General features: G+C 42.3%; 1 protein-coding gene across 1 annotated transcript in view; it reads left to right on the forward strand.

Moving 5' to 3' along the window:
- UBE2R2 (ubiquitin conjugating enzyme E2 R2) overlaps positions 1–15,826 on the forward strand; it is a 51,909-nt gene that overhangs the window by 26,751 nt on the left and 9,332 nt on the right. The window contains exon 2 of the mRNA XM_066569257.1: positions 12,808–12,894. Coding sequence (XP_066425354.1) covers positions 12,808–12,894 — 87 coding nt within the window. The remainder of the gene's footprint in view (positions 1–12,807; positions 12,895–15,826) is intronic.

A 15,826-nucleotide genomic window follows, 5' to 3' on the forward strand; every position in this document is an offset into this window, starting at 1 on the left:
AGTCATTTTGCAGTATAATTTTCATCCAGAGGTGTAACATAGCAACATACTTTCCTATATTTATAATTTAAATACTGCTTACTATTTAATATATTGTTTTCTAGGCACAGGATACCTCAAAGGCTGTACTCTTTTTATTTCATTATATCCAGACCTTCTAAAACAAGCCCTGACAATTGGCAGTTACTATAAACATATTGATCATGTGTAGAAGGCTTTGAAGTTACTCTGCAAACAGTTGTATAACTTTTGATAGTATTTGAGAAAATAAAAATCAGCACCAATTCTATTCATTATTTGATTTGGGGGAAAGCCTACTTTGCAGATCAGGACTGTAGGGAAGATAGAGACCTGTGGTTGCCAGACGAATCTTTCAGCTGCTAAAAAGCAAACCTCTGAAGTACTTTGACAGCGTCTAGCCTGCAATTGTTGTTGCAAAGTGCTGAAACAGCATTAACATTTTCAGCATCTGAACCTTGTAACTACAAACAAAAGCTGGCTGTTTCATTCAGTGCTTGGTGCCAGATGCTCCAGTTCTTTAAGGGCTTGTACTGGAACCTAAATGGTATGTGAGTCAATGCAGCCAAATCACCAAATGTGGTGTTTTGATTTTCTTTCGTGCTAGGCTAAAGGAAGCGTTGCATCAGTATTAGTGCTTACCAAAAAGGATAATGTTACAGGGCCTCCTGAAGGAGTGAAAGCACCTTTCCAGTTATGTGCCACATCAATGTGGCTGCAAGAGGTCACAAGATTGGAGAAACTCCACAGTTAATGACACCTGCTGGACTTGCCAATGGAGTTCAAACAGAACTGCTTCCAGCTGATATTATCAAAGTTCATGCTCTGGAAAGTCCTTTTACAACAACAAAACATTCTCCATTGCTGTTACCTGTGGAAGATACTGCTCTAATGTCACTGTAAAGTTGCTTGAAGGATGTGTTTCTGCAGTGCAAGGCTTACACATCCTTGCCTTTTATGTGCATAGACACTGTTTACTTTAAAATAGCAGTCTGCCTGTGTTGGTCTAACTTATTGGAGAAAACTGGTAGCAGCACTGCTCCCCATTCTAGGAAACTCTAAGTTCTTGAAGTAATGACTTAGGAGGGGTACAATTAGGGATTATAAAGCCATGCATTACGCTAAAAAAAGTCAAGAGAGGATGACGGTTTACTGTCTTGCCTAATTTAAGAATGAATGTGCATTAAATGGAACTACTGAGCAAGTCAAAATGAAAGTGGATGTTTTACACAGTATGTAGTTAAAACTGTAGAAATAATTGCCACAGGATGTTGTATCTGCTTCCCTGAAAAAAATATTAGTCTGAAAGAGATTAAATGAGTTGTTAGGATATCCTTCTGTTCAGTTTTTGCACTAAATGTTGCCTACAAACTGAAAAGATCAAGAAGCAAGCTGTGTGGTTCCCCTATTGAATCAAGGCAAGGTAAAACTTGTATGTAGAGCACTACTGAAAACATCCTGCTTGGTCCCAAGCGTGTGTGTGTGGCTTGCAGGTCACATCGCTGGTAACTTAACTGGGAGTTGTGTATCTGTAGGCTTTATGAATGCCAGCAGGGCTCTTGTCCTTGAGCATCTGCTAATTTATAATCACGTCTACTTTATCACCACTAGAGGCTCCTCCAAGTCATGCTTTGGATTCATTTCTGTGGCAGGAAGCAGCTTATGCTCTAAGTAGCATGCAGATGTTTGAATCTGTCACTGTAACACCTCTTTACAAGCAGTGAATTTTAATATTTTTTTTAATATCAAAATACAGCCATTCTCTTGCTACTGTGGCTGAATTCAAATCGTCTGTTTGAAATAGTTACTGGGTATTAACTACTGATGAACCTTAAAGCATCAGCACTGAGAAGCTTGTGTTACTTGCTAGTAGGTGGGAAAAACAGTCACAAAATACTTAATGGTCAGTGAGGGTAAATAATTTCCTTTTAACATGAACATATTTTATCCTAGTGTAGATAAGACTTTAATTACCAGCACAGATTATTTTATGGTTTGCAGGCTTCATTGTGTAACTGGGGTAGGTTTATCATGACAGGGCTGTACTTATAAAACACTGATGACTTTTGCTGCAAAATGCTTATTTTACTGCATTGTAATTTGATAGAGTGTATCAGGTACACTGTGTCTTACCTAACAGCCTAACAGCACGAAGACTTAAGTTTTCAAGAATTAATCTGATCACACAGGAAAGAGTATCATCATGGGATTGTCCAGCATATAAAGATGGATAAATTGTCTGTTCTTGCCAGTCTTAGGATTTGGTAGTCTTGGCTTATTCCATACACTTTCAAGTCTAGTGCTCAGTGTTAGTTTTTTGAAGATGTGTGGTATAATTTTTCTCTGGATGGAATAAGAGAACCCACTTTCCAAACTGACTGTATGGATGCTGCATTTTCTGAGTGTGGAAGCATGCTGGAGCACTGCACTTGAGCTGTCAGACACAGTGTGCATTCCTATAAGTGGTCTCTGTATCACAGATAATTGCATATGATGATGTTGTTATTGAGAAAGTGGAGGAGCTTTTAGATGAGTCTTTGCAGGAAGGCAACATGCCTTCTTTCTGAGGAGGCTTCAACACACAAAGTTGCTATGTGGCTACTGGCATGCACATGCAAATGCTTTGGGAGGTCATATTTTGTCTGTCTCTAGCATTCAGGCAAACATTTAAGACTTTAAAAAGCAGAGCTGAAAAATAAGTTATCTGAGAATGATAAGAAGGTAGATATCCGAAGAGTCTAAGTAGAAAATGATGTCTCACAATAGAAAATTTGTTTTGTCTGGAAGTACTCTTTTTTTTTTTCTTGAGATATCACCTGTTCCTACAAATATTTATAAATGCAGCACCTCTTGCAAGGGCTTTTGCTGTCAGCCTGATATTGCAGTTCATCTTGTTGCTCACCTTAGACTGGCCTGCTTTTTTCCCCATTGTTGGGTTTGGGGGCTTTTTTTCAGCAGCATTCCAGTTCTTACTAGGAGCAGACTGTAGACCTACCATAGATCTTGTCTTATCTTTGCTGTTATGGCAGCCAAAATTTGTCACACAAATTTCTTCTAAAGTTAAGTCATATATGACACTTTGAATCAAGAGCAATATCTATGACATGCTTAAATACAGGAAGAAAAATGAAATGAGTTCTAATTTTCCTTCAGATCCTTTCTTTGTATGGGCAGAAATAGTGCATAATATGAAAGCTACTTTAAGGGTTGCTTTTAGTCCCACAGTTGTACAACTTTCCTTTGACTTTCCTACAAGTTCCATCCTTCTTCATCCAAGTGATAAGATCCCTTTCCTCTATTCTCATGTTACATGCGCCTCATTAATTTTTTGCCTTGACCTTAATCCTCTTAACCTGTGGTAGGCTTAAGTGGTTCTTCCTGACTGCTACTCTCACCTGGTATACCTTCGAACTTAATAGTTCAAATTAATTAAATTCAAGCTTGAATTTCAGGGCTGTGTATTCTTGTACCAAGCTTGTTTGACTGCAGTAGTTCTGCTTTTATAAGTATAAATGATACCTTAAATTATGCTGCACTGCAGATGACTCAACCTGCATTGCTCCCTTTTGCTGGCTCTTTCAGGAGATTTTTCAGCAAAGTGAGGTTTCTGGTTTTATCTGGATGTTGTATTAGTAATTGACATGGCGGCTAGTTTGAACATAGGTAGAAATATTAATGCTAGCCTTCACTTCAGTGTTGTACTTTTCTCTTGTATATCCATAGTAAAGTAATACTGGTTGAATGCTGTGACCTCCAAATCCTCTGAAGCACAAGGCAGGGGTGAAAAGATGTGAAGAATGATAGAATGCTGAATGCCTCTTAAATTTGGTTCCTCACTAGCTAAAAAAGTCCACCCAAAACCTGTTACTGTAGAAAGAATAGCCTGTGGAGCAAGGGATGTCTGTGTATCAGCTAATGCATTTATCCAAGATAAAACTTTATATTTGGTCTGGTCGGAGGAGCCCATAATGATGAAGCTGACAGGTGCCTCATGTGGTAATGTGAAAATTTGCCTTTGTGTCTCAGATATAAGCTTCTTGCTAGCAAATACCTTCTGACACAATGCTGGCTCCTGCAGTGAGCTGGGGGATGCTGGGCAGGAGCCAGCTGGTGGACACGTATCAGACTTCGCTTGTGCAGGATCAGAGACACTTTTCACATGGGTGGTACACTGGGTGGGGCTATGCGTAATACAGTTGTGTGACTGTAGGGTTATGCATCTACACTAACACATTGCTGATTGGGTCTCCACACTAGGAGATGGTGCTGCTGATTTAGCTGCTTGCTTGGAAGCAATACAGTCCAGCATACTTGCTTGCTGTTGCTCAGTCTGCCTAGATTTACTGCCTGTGTCCAGCTCCGGGCAGGAGAGCTTGTGATCAGTAATGCAGTGGCTGAAAAACAAGTGACAAGGCTGCTAGAGTGCCTAGCTGGATTCTGCATGGCAGCCAGCATAGATAAGGTTTCAACTGCAGTTCCTGAGTGCTGCCATTCACCTTCCAGATGCCTGTGTCTCTTAAAGAAAGGCTGCTGGTATGCCAGCTCAAGAAATCTCATCAGGGAGCTGCTGCCTGCCATGCTGGGAAAGGCAAAGTTGTGTAACACTGCAGCACAGTGCTAGGGTTTACGCTTAAAATGCTATAAATATGCCTTTCCCCTTGCTGCTTATGAAAGAGGTGACTGCATCAAGACCTGCCCTGTGTTTTTAGCAGAACATGTGATGGGCTGTCCCTTGAGAAGAGCTTTCCTCTTGCATCCAGCCTGGCTTGCATAGGAAGAGAATCAAGGCAGTTAGTCATTCACTGACTCATGAATGGTACTTGTTTAAGGAATTGGCTAAAAATAGTAAAAATAGGCTGAAGGAAAGGGTGTTCTCACATTGAGCTAGCTTAGACATTTCTTCACTCAGCAGATACAAATGTTATGGCTTGCTTCACAGAGCATAAAAACAATCTGCTGTGTTTCGGTAAAGATGCAAAGTTGGAATGAATAGGTGAGTTCACAGACACTCTGTCCAGCATTATTGAAAATTGGGATGTGTTTTGGCAGTGAATAATCACAGAACCTTGAGAGTTTGGGAGGGACCTTAAAGATAATCCAATCCCAACCCCCCTGCTGTGGCAGGGACACCTCCCACTAAACCAGGTTATTCAAAACCTTATCCAGCCTGGCCTTGAATATTTGCAGGGATGGGGCATCTACAGATTTCTGGGCAACCTGTGCCAGTGTCTCGCCACCCTCACAGTAAAGAATCTTCTCCTAATATCCAACCTCAATTTCCCCTCTTTCAGTTTGTGCCCATTACTCTTTGTCCCATCTATAGTTCCTGATGATGAGTCTGTCTCCAGCTTCCATATAGGCCCCTTCAGATCTTGGAGATTTCCTGTGGGGCTTCCATAGAACCTTCTCTTTGCCAGGCTGAACAGCCCCAACTTTCTCAGCCTGTCTGCAGAGGAGAGCTGCTCCAGTTCTCTGCAACTTTGTGACCTTCTCTGGACTTGCTCCAGCACTTCCATGTCATTCTCTGTGCTGGGGTCACCAGAACAGTATGCAGTAATCCAAGTGGGATGTCACAAGAGTGGAGGGGAGAATGACGACCCTTGACCTGTTGGCCCCACTTCTTTGGATTTATCCCAGGATACATTTGGCTTTCTGGGCTGCGAGTGCTCACTGCCAGCTCACATTGAGTTACGCATCAACCATCACCCCCAGGGCTTCTCTGCCAGGCTGCTTTCAATCACCCACTTCTCTGTGGGTGTGCCACAATCCAGGTGTAGGACCTCACACTTTGCTTTGTTGAACATTATGAGGTTTGCAGAGTCCCATCTCTCCAGCCTGTCCAGGTCTCTCCAGGTGGCATCCCTTCCTTCCAGAGCATGATTGCACTACAGAGCTCGGTGTCATCAGTGAATTTACTGAGGGTGCCCTTAATCCCACTGTCAGTCAATCCCACTGATAAATTACCGGGATAAATCTCAAGTATTTCATTCTGTCTCACAGTCAGCCTTTTCACAGATGTGCCTGTGTAAATCTGCTTCAAGAAAACATTAATTACTCACCCAGTAAAGTTAAATTCCAAAATGTGAGATTGAACAAAATATTGAAGATATCATAAACTAATTCAATTCTTACTAAAAGAGACAGTTTTTTGGACCTTGAAGCCTGGCAAGGAGAGAGAGGTGCCCAAAATAACAACCCTCTACGTATGTAATTGGAGGACTTCCACACATGATGCCAGAGATGCCGGTAATGTACCATGATACTTTGTATAAACACTCTCAAATATTCCCGCCACTGCTCCAGCAAAACTAATTGTTTTCGGAAATGGAAAAGATGGAAAATTGCATTATCTGAGGTGGACAGAAACTGTTTCTAGAATAGTTATGCTTGTGTGATGGCTTTACCATTTCAGGTAACAGCATGCTCAGTTATATGTACAGTAGGGTATTTCAAGTCCCAGCTTCTACTCTGAAGCAAAGACCTAATGGGAGATGCATGATTTGGTTTAAACTGTAAATGTGGTGTCCCTAAGTATCTCTGGCTCCTTCAGAAAATATCAGGCTGCACAGGGAAAATTAAGTTTCACACATTTGGAGTTATTCTTCCTATTTTGTCTAAATGAAGACATCATCGTGTTTGTGCAGATCTAAATAAGCACTGAGTCATCTGTTTCTGCCTGGAAAATAGTCACACAGAGTAGCCTTTCTGCACAGCCCACACACAGTGACCCCAATCTCAAGCCTGTGTACAGTCTGTGGGCAGCCTGAAGGAATCAGATCCAACAGCACAATCTCTACACGAAGCCTTCAGCCATGGCAGAAACCTCCTAACATATGGCCTGTCACAGTCTGATATAGTCCATCTTCATCTTTTTGTCTCCTAAAATCAGGCCTGATCTTGGAGTAAAGGTTAAATTGAGGGTGAAATCTTGTAATATTTCAACATGGGAATTCCTGGGAAAATACATAAACCTCAATATGACATCAGCTTTCTCTCATGGGAATCTGAAATTGTTTTATTGTTTGGTCCCTGTGTCAAAGCTCAGTGAAGGTGTTGAACCAACAGCTAGGCCTGTGAAAGAGGATCAAGTAATTGTTTGGTGGTGTGTCTTACCTAGCTGCTGTTAATGGCCTTTGAAGTGATGACACAGCAGACAAGAGCAAAAGCTGAGTGAAAATGGGCAGGTTATAGAATAAATACTTTGTTGTTTCACGATGCCACTGTTTCCAACTCAATATCTCTTGCTAAATGCTGCATCTCCTTCACTGGTTGAAAGATAGCATTTTCTGTAACATCATGAAAAGTCAAACTCACAACCAAAGCAGTGGAAATTGACCTGGCAGTTGTTAGCTGAGTGTAGGTAGTGCTCGTGTAATCTGCCCCTTTACCTGCTTTGGTTCAGGTTGGATGACTTGCCAACAATCTCAGCTTTATGAATGTTGCAGATAAATATTTAATAACATCTTACTGTTAAAAGACATTCTGGTAAAAGGAAATCTAGTTTGTACCAGAGGAAGTCTTCCATTGAGAACAACAGATTTAGTAGTGCCCCAGATAACTAAATTAGGAAATGTGTACAAGATATGATTTAGTGTCAAACAAGAATGGGCTGGTGCCTGTCAAACCAGTCTCTGATTGTGTAAGCTAGCCTTACTTCTTGACTCATCATTGCTCTGCTGAATTTTGGCTCTATCTTCTTTTATGTTTAGATGCTTCATGTTCTTCTCATGACATCTAGTTCATTCTGCACATTCAGATCTTTGTGATTTAAATTCCTTATGAAACAGCGCAGGTAATGTGGGGTATAAGGGCTTTTCTGCTGTTACTGTTCATATGGCCACTGCAGCACCAAGGGAGTTTTCAGGACTCACAAGACTTGAATGGTCTGGTCACTCATCTTAGATCAGAGATGTGCTCCTCCTATTCTCTGAAGCACAACAGATGGCAATAAACACTGATACAGTGTTGCTGGGAAATGAAGCAATAACCGGGTTTGAAATACCAGGCTAGCACCCAGCTCTACCACAAGAAATTGCTTAGGCCGTAAGTCACAAATGGAGCTGAAAGAGCTGTGTTGGCCCTACATTTTACCTCACCAAATAGCTGACAGTGCAATGGGATGGCTGTAATGCTGTTTCACTTGTTGTGAGCTGGATGATACTTTACTGGAGGTGCTTTAAACCTCACTGCTGTGAGAAACTGGCTGCTGGTACTGACTGCTGACCTCTACTGAACATGCTTTCCAGTACATAGTGTTTAATACTGCATGCACTAATCCAGGCCTAATGTGGAAGAGGAGATTCCGTTAAATGAATTGTATAATGTGTGATGCACCAGCAGCAGGAAAAGGCATTTTGTGGGAATAGATACAACCACTTAACCTGGTGGTGGCCTGTAGTTCCTGTTCATGTTCAGTGTGTGGAGCAGTCAGCAGGAGCACAGTGGGGAGCCTGGTTGTGCCCCTTAAGAAGGAAAGTGAGTCCTTGTGCTATCTGCAAGTCTGCCAGGGCAGATGGGTGATCTGTAAGAGACCTTAGTAGTACCTGCACAGAGTCAATAGGAGCTTATCTGTGGGCTGGCTGTAGCAGATAATTACAAATAACAGCAAAATAATTCCAAAACTCAAACCACTTCCTTTGTATCTGATCTGAAATACAATTTGCTAAAAGTCCTTGCCATCACTAATGCAGAGTTTTAGAAGGGCTGGCATTAAGCTTGCCATGTTTTGAAATGAAAGTAATCTCTAAATGGCACTTCCAGGAACACCAAGCAGCTGCAATTTTTGCTGGCCGTTGTAAAAGCTGCTGATGTTCCCCATTATCCTCTAATCAGATCAGTTGTGATCCTGGTGGCTTTCCAGGAAATGTTTGTGCTTCCTGCGTGGCCTGTCTGCACTGGGTACATAGGATGGATTCAACATTCCTTCCCTTTCTGCCTAAAAATCTGGGGTCTCAGTTTTGTCAGCTTGAAATGGCTGTAAAAAACCAGCGTCAGACTCCTGAAGTGTCACTTAGAGCTAGGCTGGAACAAGGACTGAGGCTGGGAGGGAGTCTTGCCTGTGTTAGTCCCATTGGCCTCGCTATTGCAGACCCAGACCAGGATGCTTGGCCACTTGGGCACATGCTGGCTCGTGTTCAGCCATTGTCAACCAGCTCCCCTAGGTCCTTTCCTGGCAGGCAGCTTTCCAGCCTCTCTGCCCCAAGCCTGGAGTGCTTGGAGTGGTTGCGACGCAAGTTTAAGTGTTGAGTCAAGTACGTGGCAAGATCTCAAGAAACAAAGTTGCTGTAATAGTTATTCGTAGTGACTGAATCAGTGAATAATTTTCAGTCACATTAGATGTAGTGAGGCTGTGTATTTTTCTGGCATACATAGCAGAACCTGTGCGTTTGTCTTATCCAACTTAAAGAAGATTAACAAACCTGAAGTGCAGTCTCCGTTGAAGATGCAGGGAAGCAGTAAAATAGGAAACAAAGTGACTATGACGGTAGCAATATTCTTAAAATACGTGCTACGGTGTAATTTAGAAGTTGAAGTTTTTGTGGTAGCTGTAAATGTCTCTAAAGGGCTGTATCTTCTGTCAGGCTGGACTTCTTAGAAGAGTTTATTATTTTTCTACAGACTATAATCATGACTAGTTGCAAACTGGGGAAGGGAGGATTGATTGTGACTGGTCTTCATGTTTCTATCTATTGAGTATCTTTAGTAATGTCAAGGAGCCATGGCATGCAGCTGGCTAAAATCAGCACCAAAACAGGATTATTATCTGTTCTATTTAAGCTCAGTTTGAGGAGTCAGGGACTTGGTGAATGCAGTAACTGTTTGGAACTCGCAGGGGGAAACTGAGCTGCATATTTAGTCCTCCTAAATTAGTTTGTGTGGCTGTAACTGAGCTAACAACAAGCTCCCTGAAAACTCTGCCACTCTCAAGTACCTAGCAGCCTGGCTGAGTTTAACAGATTTTTTTGCCTTATAACAGTGAAATTGTAGGGAAAAACTATTCTGTGAGCTCTACTTAAAATTAGGTTGATTGCTTAATTTGGTCTTTTTTTTTTTTAACATGTTTAGAATCAGGCTTTCAGTGGGGGAAAAATGACCTCTAATTGTGGCTGTTGCTGCATTTTGCAGGCAGTCTTGCAGCTTGTCTTGGAAATTCTTGGCTTGCTTAACCCACACAGAAACTCAAATAGCATTCAGTGAGAGCAGAGTAGGTTTACGTAACTTTCCATGGTTTCTCTTGCAGAAGAGATGAGGTAATTCTCTCAGACCTGTTTGTAATGGCCTGGAAAAGTGTTTGGTTTCACTTTCAAATTCTGGATGATCTCACCATGGGGACTTGACAGTGGTGCTCTTTTTGTTTGGGAAAAATTCCTGCCTGTAATTCAAGGTTTTCTGTTTTGGGGCTTTTGACTCTGAAATCAGGTTTGTAGAGAAGCCTTACTTGCTTTATGTTCTAGCACAGAACCTCCATGTGCTAAAGAGCACAGACTAGTTAGAAATAGCTGATCACCATGTAATGTGAGTGCTTTCTCTAAGTATGTGATGTATTACAGGGAAGCTAGGTTCCTAGCTGCCTGCATGTGGAAAGAAAGATTTCTCTTATTTCTCCAGTTGTGTTTTCTGTTCCCAGAGCTCAAGATAATCCTTCATGTGATACAACACTGCATTCCATAGTGATAGTTATTGTAGGCAGGTAGTCCTTCTCTAATAAAGAACTGTATTTGTCAAACAGGATTTAGAAATTTGGAACAGTTTTCCAGGATCTACAGCATCTGTGTGAGTCTGCATCACGTACAGGGACATACTGGTGCCTCAGGCTCAGCTTCTGGAGTGGTCTTGCTGAGACAAACCCTCGGGGTTAGACAATTTGAAAGCAGAGGGGTTTTACTGGGAGGAATGAGACCTGCACTCCTTGAGCATCTATATGGGCTGTAAGCATAGCAGTGCTGGTAATCTGCTGGCACAATGCTTTTTGTTTTGGTCACCTGGAAGCTGTGGCTGTGTAGAAGACAGATTTTGCTAAGACATCTTGTAGGTAGCTCAACCCTGAGTTTTGTTGTCTCTTGCATTTTTAATGTCCTTTTGCTGTTTTGTGTCTTAAATCTCCAAAACTGAGTGTAAACACAGGAATGGGCTTTCTTGGGAAAACCCCAGTGTCTGGAGGAGTCTGCAGCTACATGATGCAAGCACTTGAGTTGGAGTGAACGTGCCCTGCCTGGGTAGATCTCTGCTCTGCTCACAGTGCAGCATGTTGTGGGCCCAGGCATGTCCTTGTTGCAGCAGTGTGTGGTGACAAGAGCCATTCACTCACTGCTCTTGGAGCAACGGCATTCATGCAACTGGCCTTAAACTGTGGGATTGTTTAAGTGGATCATAAATCTCTTGGCTGCGTGTGTGCTGTGACAAATGACTGCGGGGTGAGGACTCAGTGCTGCTGTAACATGCCCACACACAGTCATGAGTAGGCATCTACAGACCATAAGGCCATGTGAACTGGTGAATTTCTTTCATAAAGGTGAATAGAAAACTTTATTTTCTTGACTATCTGACACTCTGACCCCATAACATTTGGGCAAAGCTGTGTGCTGATAAGTAAAACTGTGGCCAGGTAATTAACAGTTCTGTAATCCATTTGTTTTGGTTGTCTGCTTCTGTGTACTATGGAATAAAACTTTCCAAAGTTTCTCATGTTGAGGAAGGGGCATGCTTAGGTACTTAAGTGGAGGAGGGTGACCTGGAATTCTGCTCTTACCACGTTGTTCTAGGGTGACTAGGTTTCCTCCTAAATTTGTCTCAAACCGTGATAAATATGAATCTTGCTTTTGGGATCCCTTGTTGCATTTTCTGTTGCAAATGAAGCTGGCTGTGTGTGAAGGACCAGCAGATGCTTCTCTGGAGATCCCTTGCTGGGCTGACAGTAGGACTTTTTAATGAGTTGAGCAGTTCCAAGGAAAGGGTTTGTGCTCCACAGTGCAGCAAGCAGTGTGCAAGTCCACCTTCCAGAGAGAAGTGTTTTGGACACTTGATCAGTCCATATTCAGACTGCTGTGAACAGCAGGCCAGCACAGAGAAGTTAATTTCCAGTGCTAGGATCTCTGCAGCCTTCCCACAACTGACTCGACTGAAGAAGCTGTGCCCCACAGATGGTTGTTGACCACTGCAAGATGTTTGCTGTCATTGCCCATCAATATTCCTCAAGGTGCACTCATTTATTAAACACACACTGATGATGTTGAGACTTCAGAAATGCCTGTGGTGGCAAAACATGTAATATTAGAAACACAGGTGGATGGACCAGCTTAACTTTCAAAGAAAGACAAAATAACTAGAGCAAGTTATGTAACTTTTTTTTTTTTCATTATGGGAAGAGTAATTTTAAATATTTGTACAGGCAAATATAAAACAGGTCTATTCAGCTTAGTAAACATTTTTTAGTCTGCTTTTGAACTCAGAAAGAGAGCAGTGCTCTCTTGATTTAAAACTTTTCCAGTATATTTCACCCTGTTTAACAACAGCTGTTGAATAGTGCTTCTTGAGTTAGGATATAGTAAATGCGTTTTGGCTTGTCTTCTGAGCATTACCAGCCCAGGTGTTTTGACTTTTCTTGTTCAGTTAGTGTTTTGCTTATAAGAAATTGCAGAGAGTTACACTGTAGGGCCACTTGGGCACTGGTTTATTAAATGGGCAATTTAGTAGCCTTAATGAATTTTTCCCCCAATCTTTTCACTGTAGTTATTGGTTGTTGGTCTTTTTTGCTCTGTTTCATAGCTAAAAAATTCTGCTTTTTTTCAGGCTCACATTAAATTTCCTATTGACTATCCATATTCACCACCTACCTTCAGATTCCTGACCAAAATGTGGCACCCCAACATTTATGAGGTAAGGTGTTTTTTAAAAATCTTTTTCTGGGGTGTGTGAGAGAGCTTTGTGCTTCCTTAAACTCAGTATGTGTATGGGTTACTTTCAGAGGGTAGCCAAGGCTGTGGACTGTCAGCAATTGGATCACAACAGAACAACAGCAGGTCTGGGAGAGGAATGATTCCATATAGAGGCAATTGGTTCAATATCACTCACTTCCACAGAGCTGTATTTGAAGGCTGAAGGCCTGTTTTGATTCAAAACTTAACTTTTAGTGGAGGTCAGCCAAATCTTAGCTGAACTTTTGGGTATCCTAGAAGAATGTCAACCTGCTAAGAAGCACTGCCTCTATAGTTTTGGGAGCTATTGCTCAGAGGCAATTCTTGGGAGCTAAAGAATTTCAAAATGTTCCTTTTGCTGCAGGTCTCTCACCTTATCACAGGTTTTCTTAAGAAAGGTTTTGCAGACTTCCTTTGAACCCACCTGAAAACTGGAATGTCATTCTCTTCCATCCCATGAACAAATAAAGCCCTCAGTTGATGTCTTGGGCTTGGAAAGTCCCTTCTGATAAGTTCTTGCTGCCAAATGCCCAGCTTGGAATAGGTGTGCTTCAAATGGTGAGAAGTGCACTGATGGCTTAGTAATAAATGTCTAGAAACCTTGCCAAACTTCAGTGCAGAACAGAATACTAACCCACTTTAATTATTAACTGATCCAGGGAATTGCCCAAGTCCAGGGACATCCTCACATCAGTTTTCTGACCGTTTTCTGATGTGGGTTTTGTACTTGGCAGAGGATCTTTCCTGTAGCCAAGGATGATGTTTTTCTTTAAGGGTCTATTTCAGTTACAGGGAATTTTGTTCTATAAGTAAAGACAACTTTGAAATCTTCAGATAATTGCAGACACATACTGTGGGTATTGATTCTGAATCTGGAAATCCTCATGCAGGAGGTGAGTGGCAAATGGCTCCCAAAATGAAATGTACGAAAACAAGCCTTGGAAAGGCCCTCTCCCTGTCCTGGTGAGAAAGATGAAAAATTGACTAGAAACAGCTGAAGGCAGCAGGAGGAACTAACCCAAAACTTGATGTGTGTATTTTGGGTTTGCTCTTCAAATACACAAGCTTTCAGCTTTGTGCTTTGTGTTTATAGGAGTATTTCTTGTAGCTGAGAGTATCTGAAGCAGCTTGCAGGCTGTTTTGGAAACATTTAAGCAATGAAGATGAGACACTGGGGTAACTTCAGATGAAACTGAGACTATCTCAGCAAAGTATTTGATGTTTGAGGGTTTTCAGGAGGAGGGGGGCAAAAAAACCCTCTTAGTGCAAGGAAGATGAAAGAAAGTAGCGGTTTACAGAATCTGCTGGTAGGACCAGATGGAGAGGCTGAGGCTGACATTCCAGTTCTGAGCAATGAGACTTGAGCAATGTGTGGTTTTTTCATCTCTGGTTTACTTGGGTCATCTCACTGAACTTTGGTAAAATTGCATTCACTTGCTCTTTATTTTTATGACATAACAGTTCTCAGTCCTGATAGAAATGGAGGATGTACCTCAATGGCAAAAAACTATGCCATTCTCCTTGTTTATGTCTTTCAAAAATGCATGTAGGGAAAGGCTTGGCCCCTGACTCTCCTGATCTCTAGAACTTTGTGCTGACCTCATCAGGCCCCATTAAATCTTTACCCCTCCAGACGCTTAATGCAATGCAGTTGCCAAACATGTAACACTGATTGTGGCAAGACAAAAACTTCTCACATCGTTGCTTCCCTCTATCTTCATTTTGCCAAATATCTGCTTGTCCCCATGCTGCTGATCTGATTGCTTCAGGAACTTTTCCCAAGTGCTGAGATACTTCCTCTGGCCACTAGCATTGCATTCTTCCAGGAAAAGCTTAAAGGAAAAACTAATGGAAATTACTAGTGATAGCAGAGTAGACTGAGCGTAATCTTTTATTAATAAAGTTAACTTCAGCTTGGAGTGATCCTAAAAAAAGTTCAAGATTTCACAAGCCTGTTGGGGCCCTAAAAGGGAAACTGCCTTCTTAAAGCAAACTGTTCCAGCAATCTAAGTATGTGCTTTGGAATTCAGCAGCTCCAGGTGCTGCCTTGCTGTGTTCTTGACTAAAACCTGCTTCAAAGTGACAAGGGCCTGCTAGATTAGCATACCTGGCATGAATAGTGCACTGCTGAAATCTGGGTACAGATCACAACCCCCCAGGTGAGCTGCTGCTGTCTGTAGCTGTGATCACTGGCCTGGGCTCAAAGGCACAGATGCTGTTGCTGTGAGCAGCCCTGCTCTGTGCTCTGAGCAGTGTTGGAAGGATGTGAGACCAGGTGTGTGGGAAGTTTCCAGCTGGAGTCCTGAACAGAGTGATCCTGTCATCAGTCTGTGCCCTGGACTGGGACAGCAGGAGTGACAAGGGACAGCATGAATGCTGCCCCACAGCTGGCAGCAAAGCCCATGGGGCCTGGAGAGGCCAATATCTGCTGGCCAGCCTCAGGCCTCATCTGCACCTTCACCCCATCCTGCAGTAGGGCACTGGGGAGTCCCTGGAGTCTGCCTCAGTGGAGGATATTCAGCTGGGGTGGATACTGCTCCAGCCCTCCTGCAAAGCAGTTGTGTCAGAGTGCTGTTGCTGATGGAGAATTGGGTTGACAGCTTTCCTAAATAGGCATTATAGAGCTTTAAATCTATATTCAGGCCATAAGACTGGTGAGTAGAACATATATTGAGGATTATGTGGATGTATGGCTTCCATATGCTGCCAGAATATTCTTCCTTTTGCATGCTGAAAGGGATTTTCTGTGAAACCTTCAGAAAGCATCTCCTGCTTTTTCATCTGGTATTTTGAACAGCTGTGTCCTAGGGGAGCTGTGTAAGCCTGCCCCACACCATCTGTTCAAGGTCCTTGTGTCCTGGGAGGCATAATGTTTTCATACCTGAGCTAGTAGA

The sequence above is a fragment of the Molothrus aeneus genome, chromosome Z, assembly GCF_037042795.1.
Source record: "Molothrus aeneus isolate 106 chromosome Z, BPBGC_Maene_1.0, whole genome shotgun sequence".
Taxonomy (NCBI): Eukaryota; Metazoa; Chordata; class Aves; order Passeriformes; family Icteridae; genus Molothrus; species Molothrus aeneus.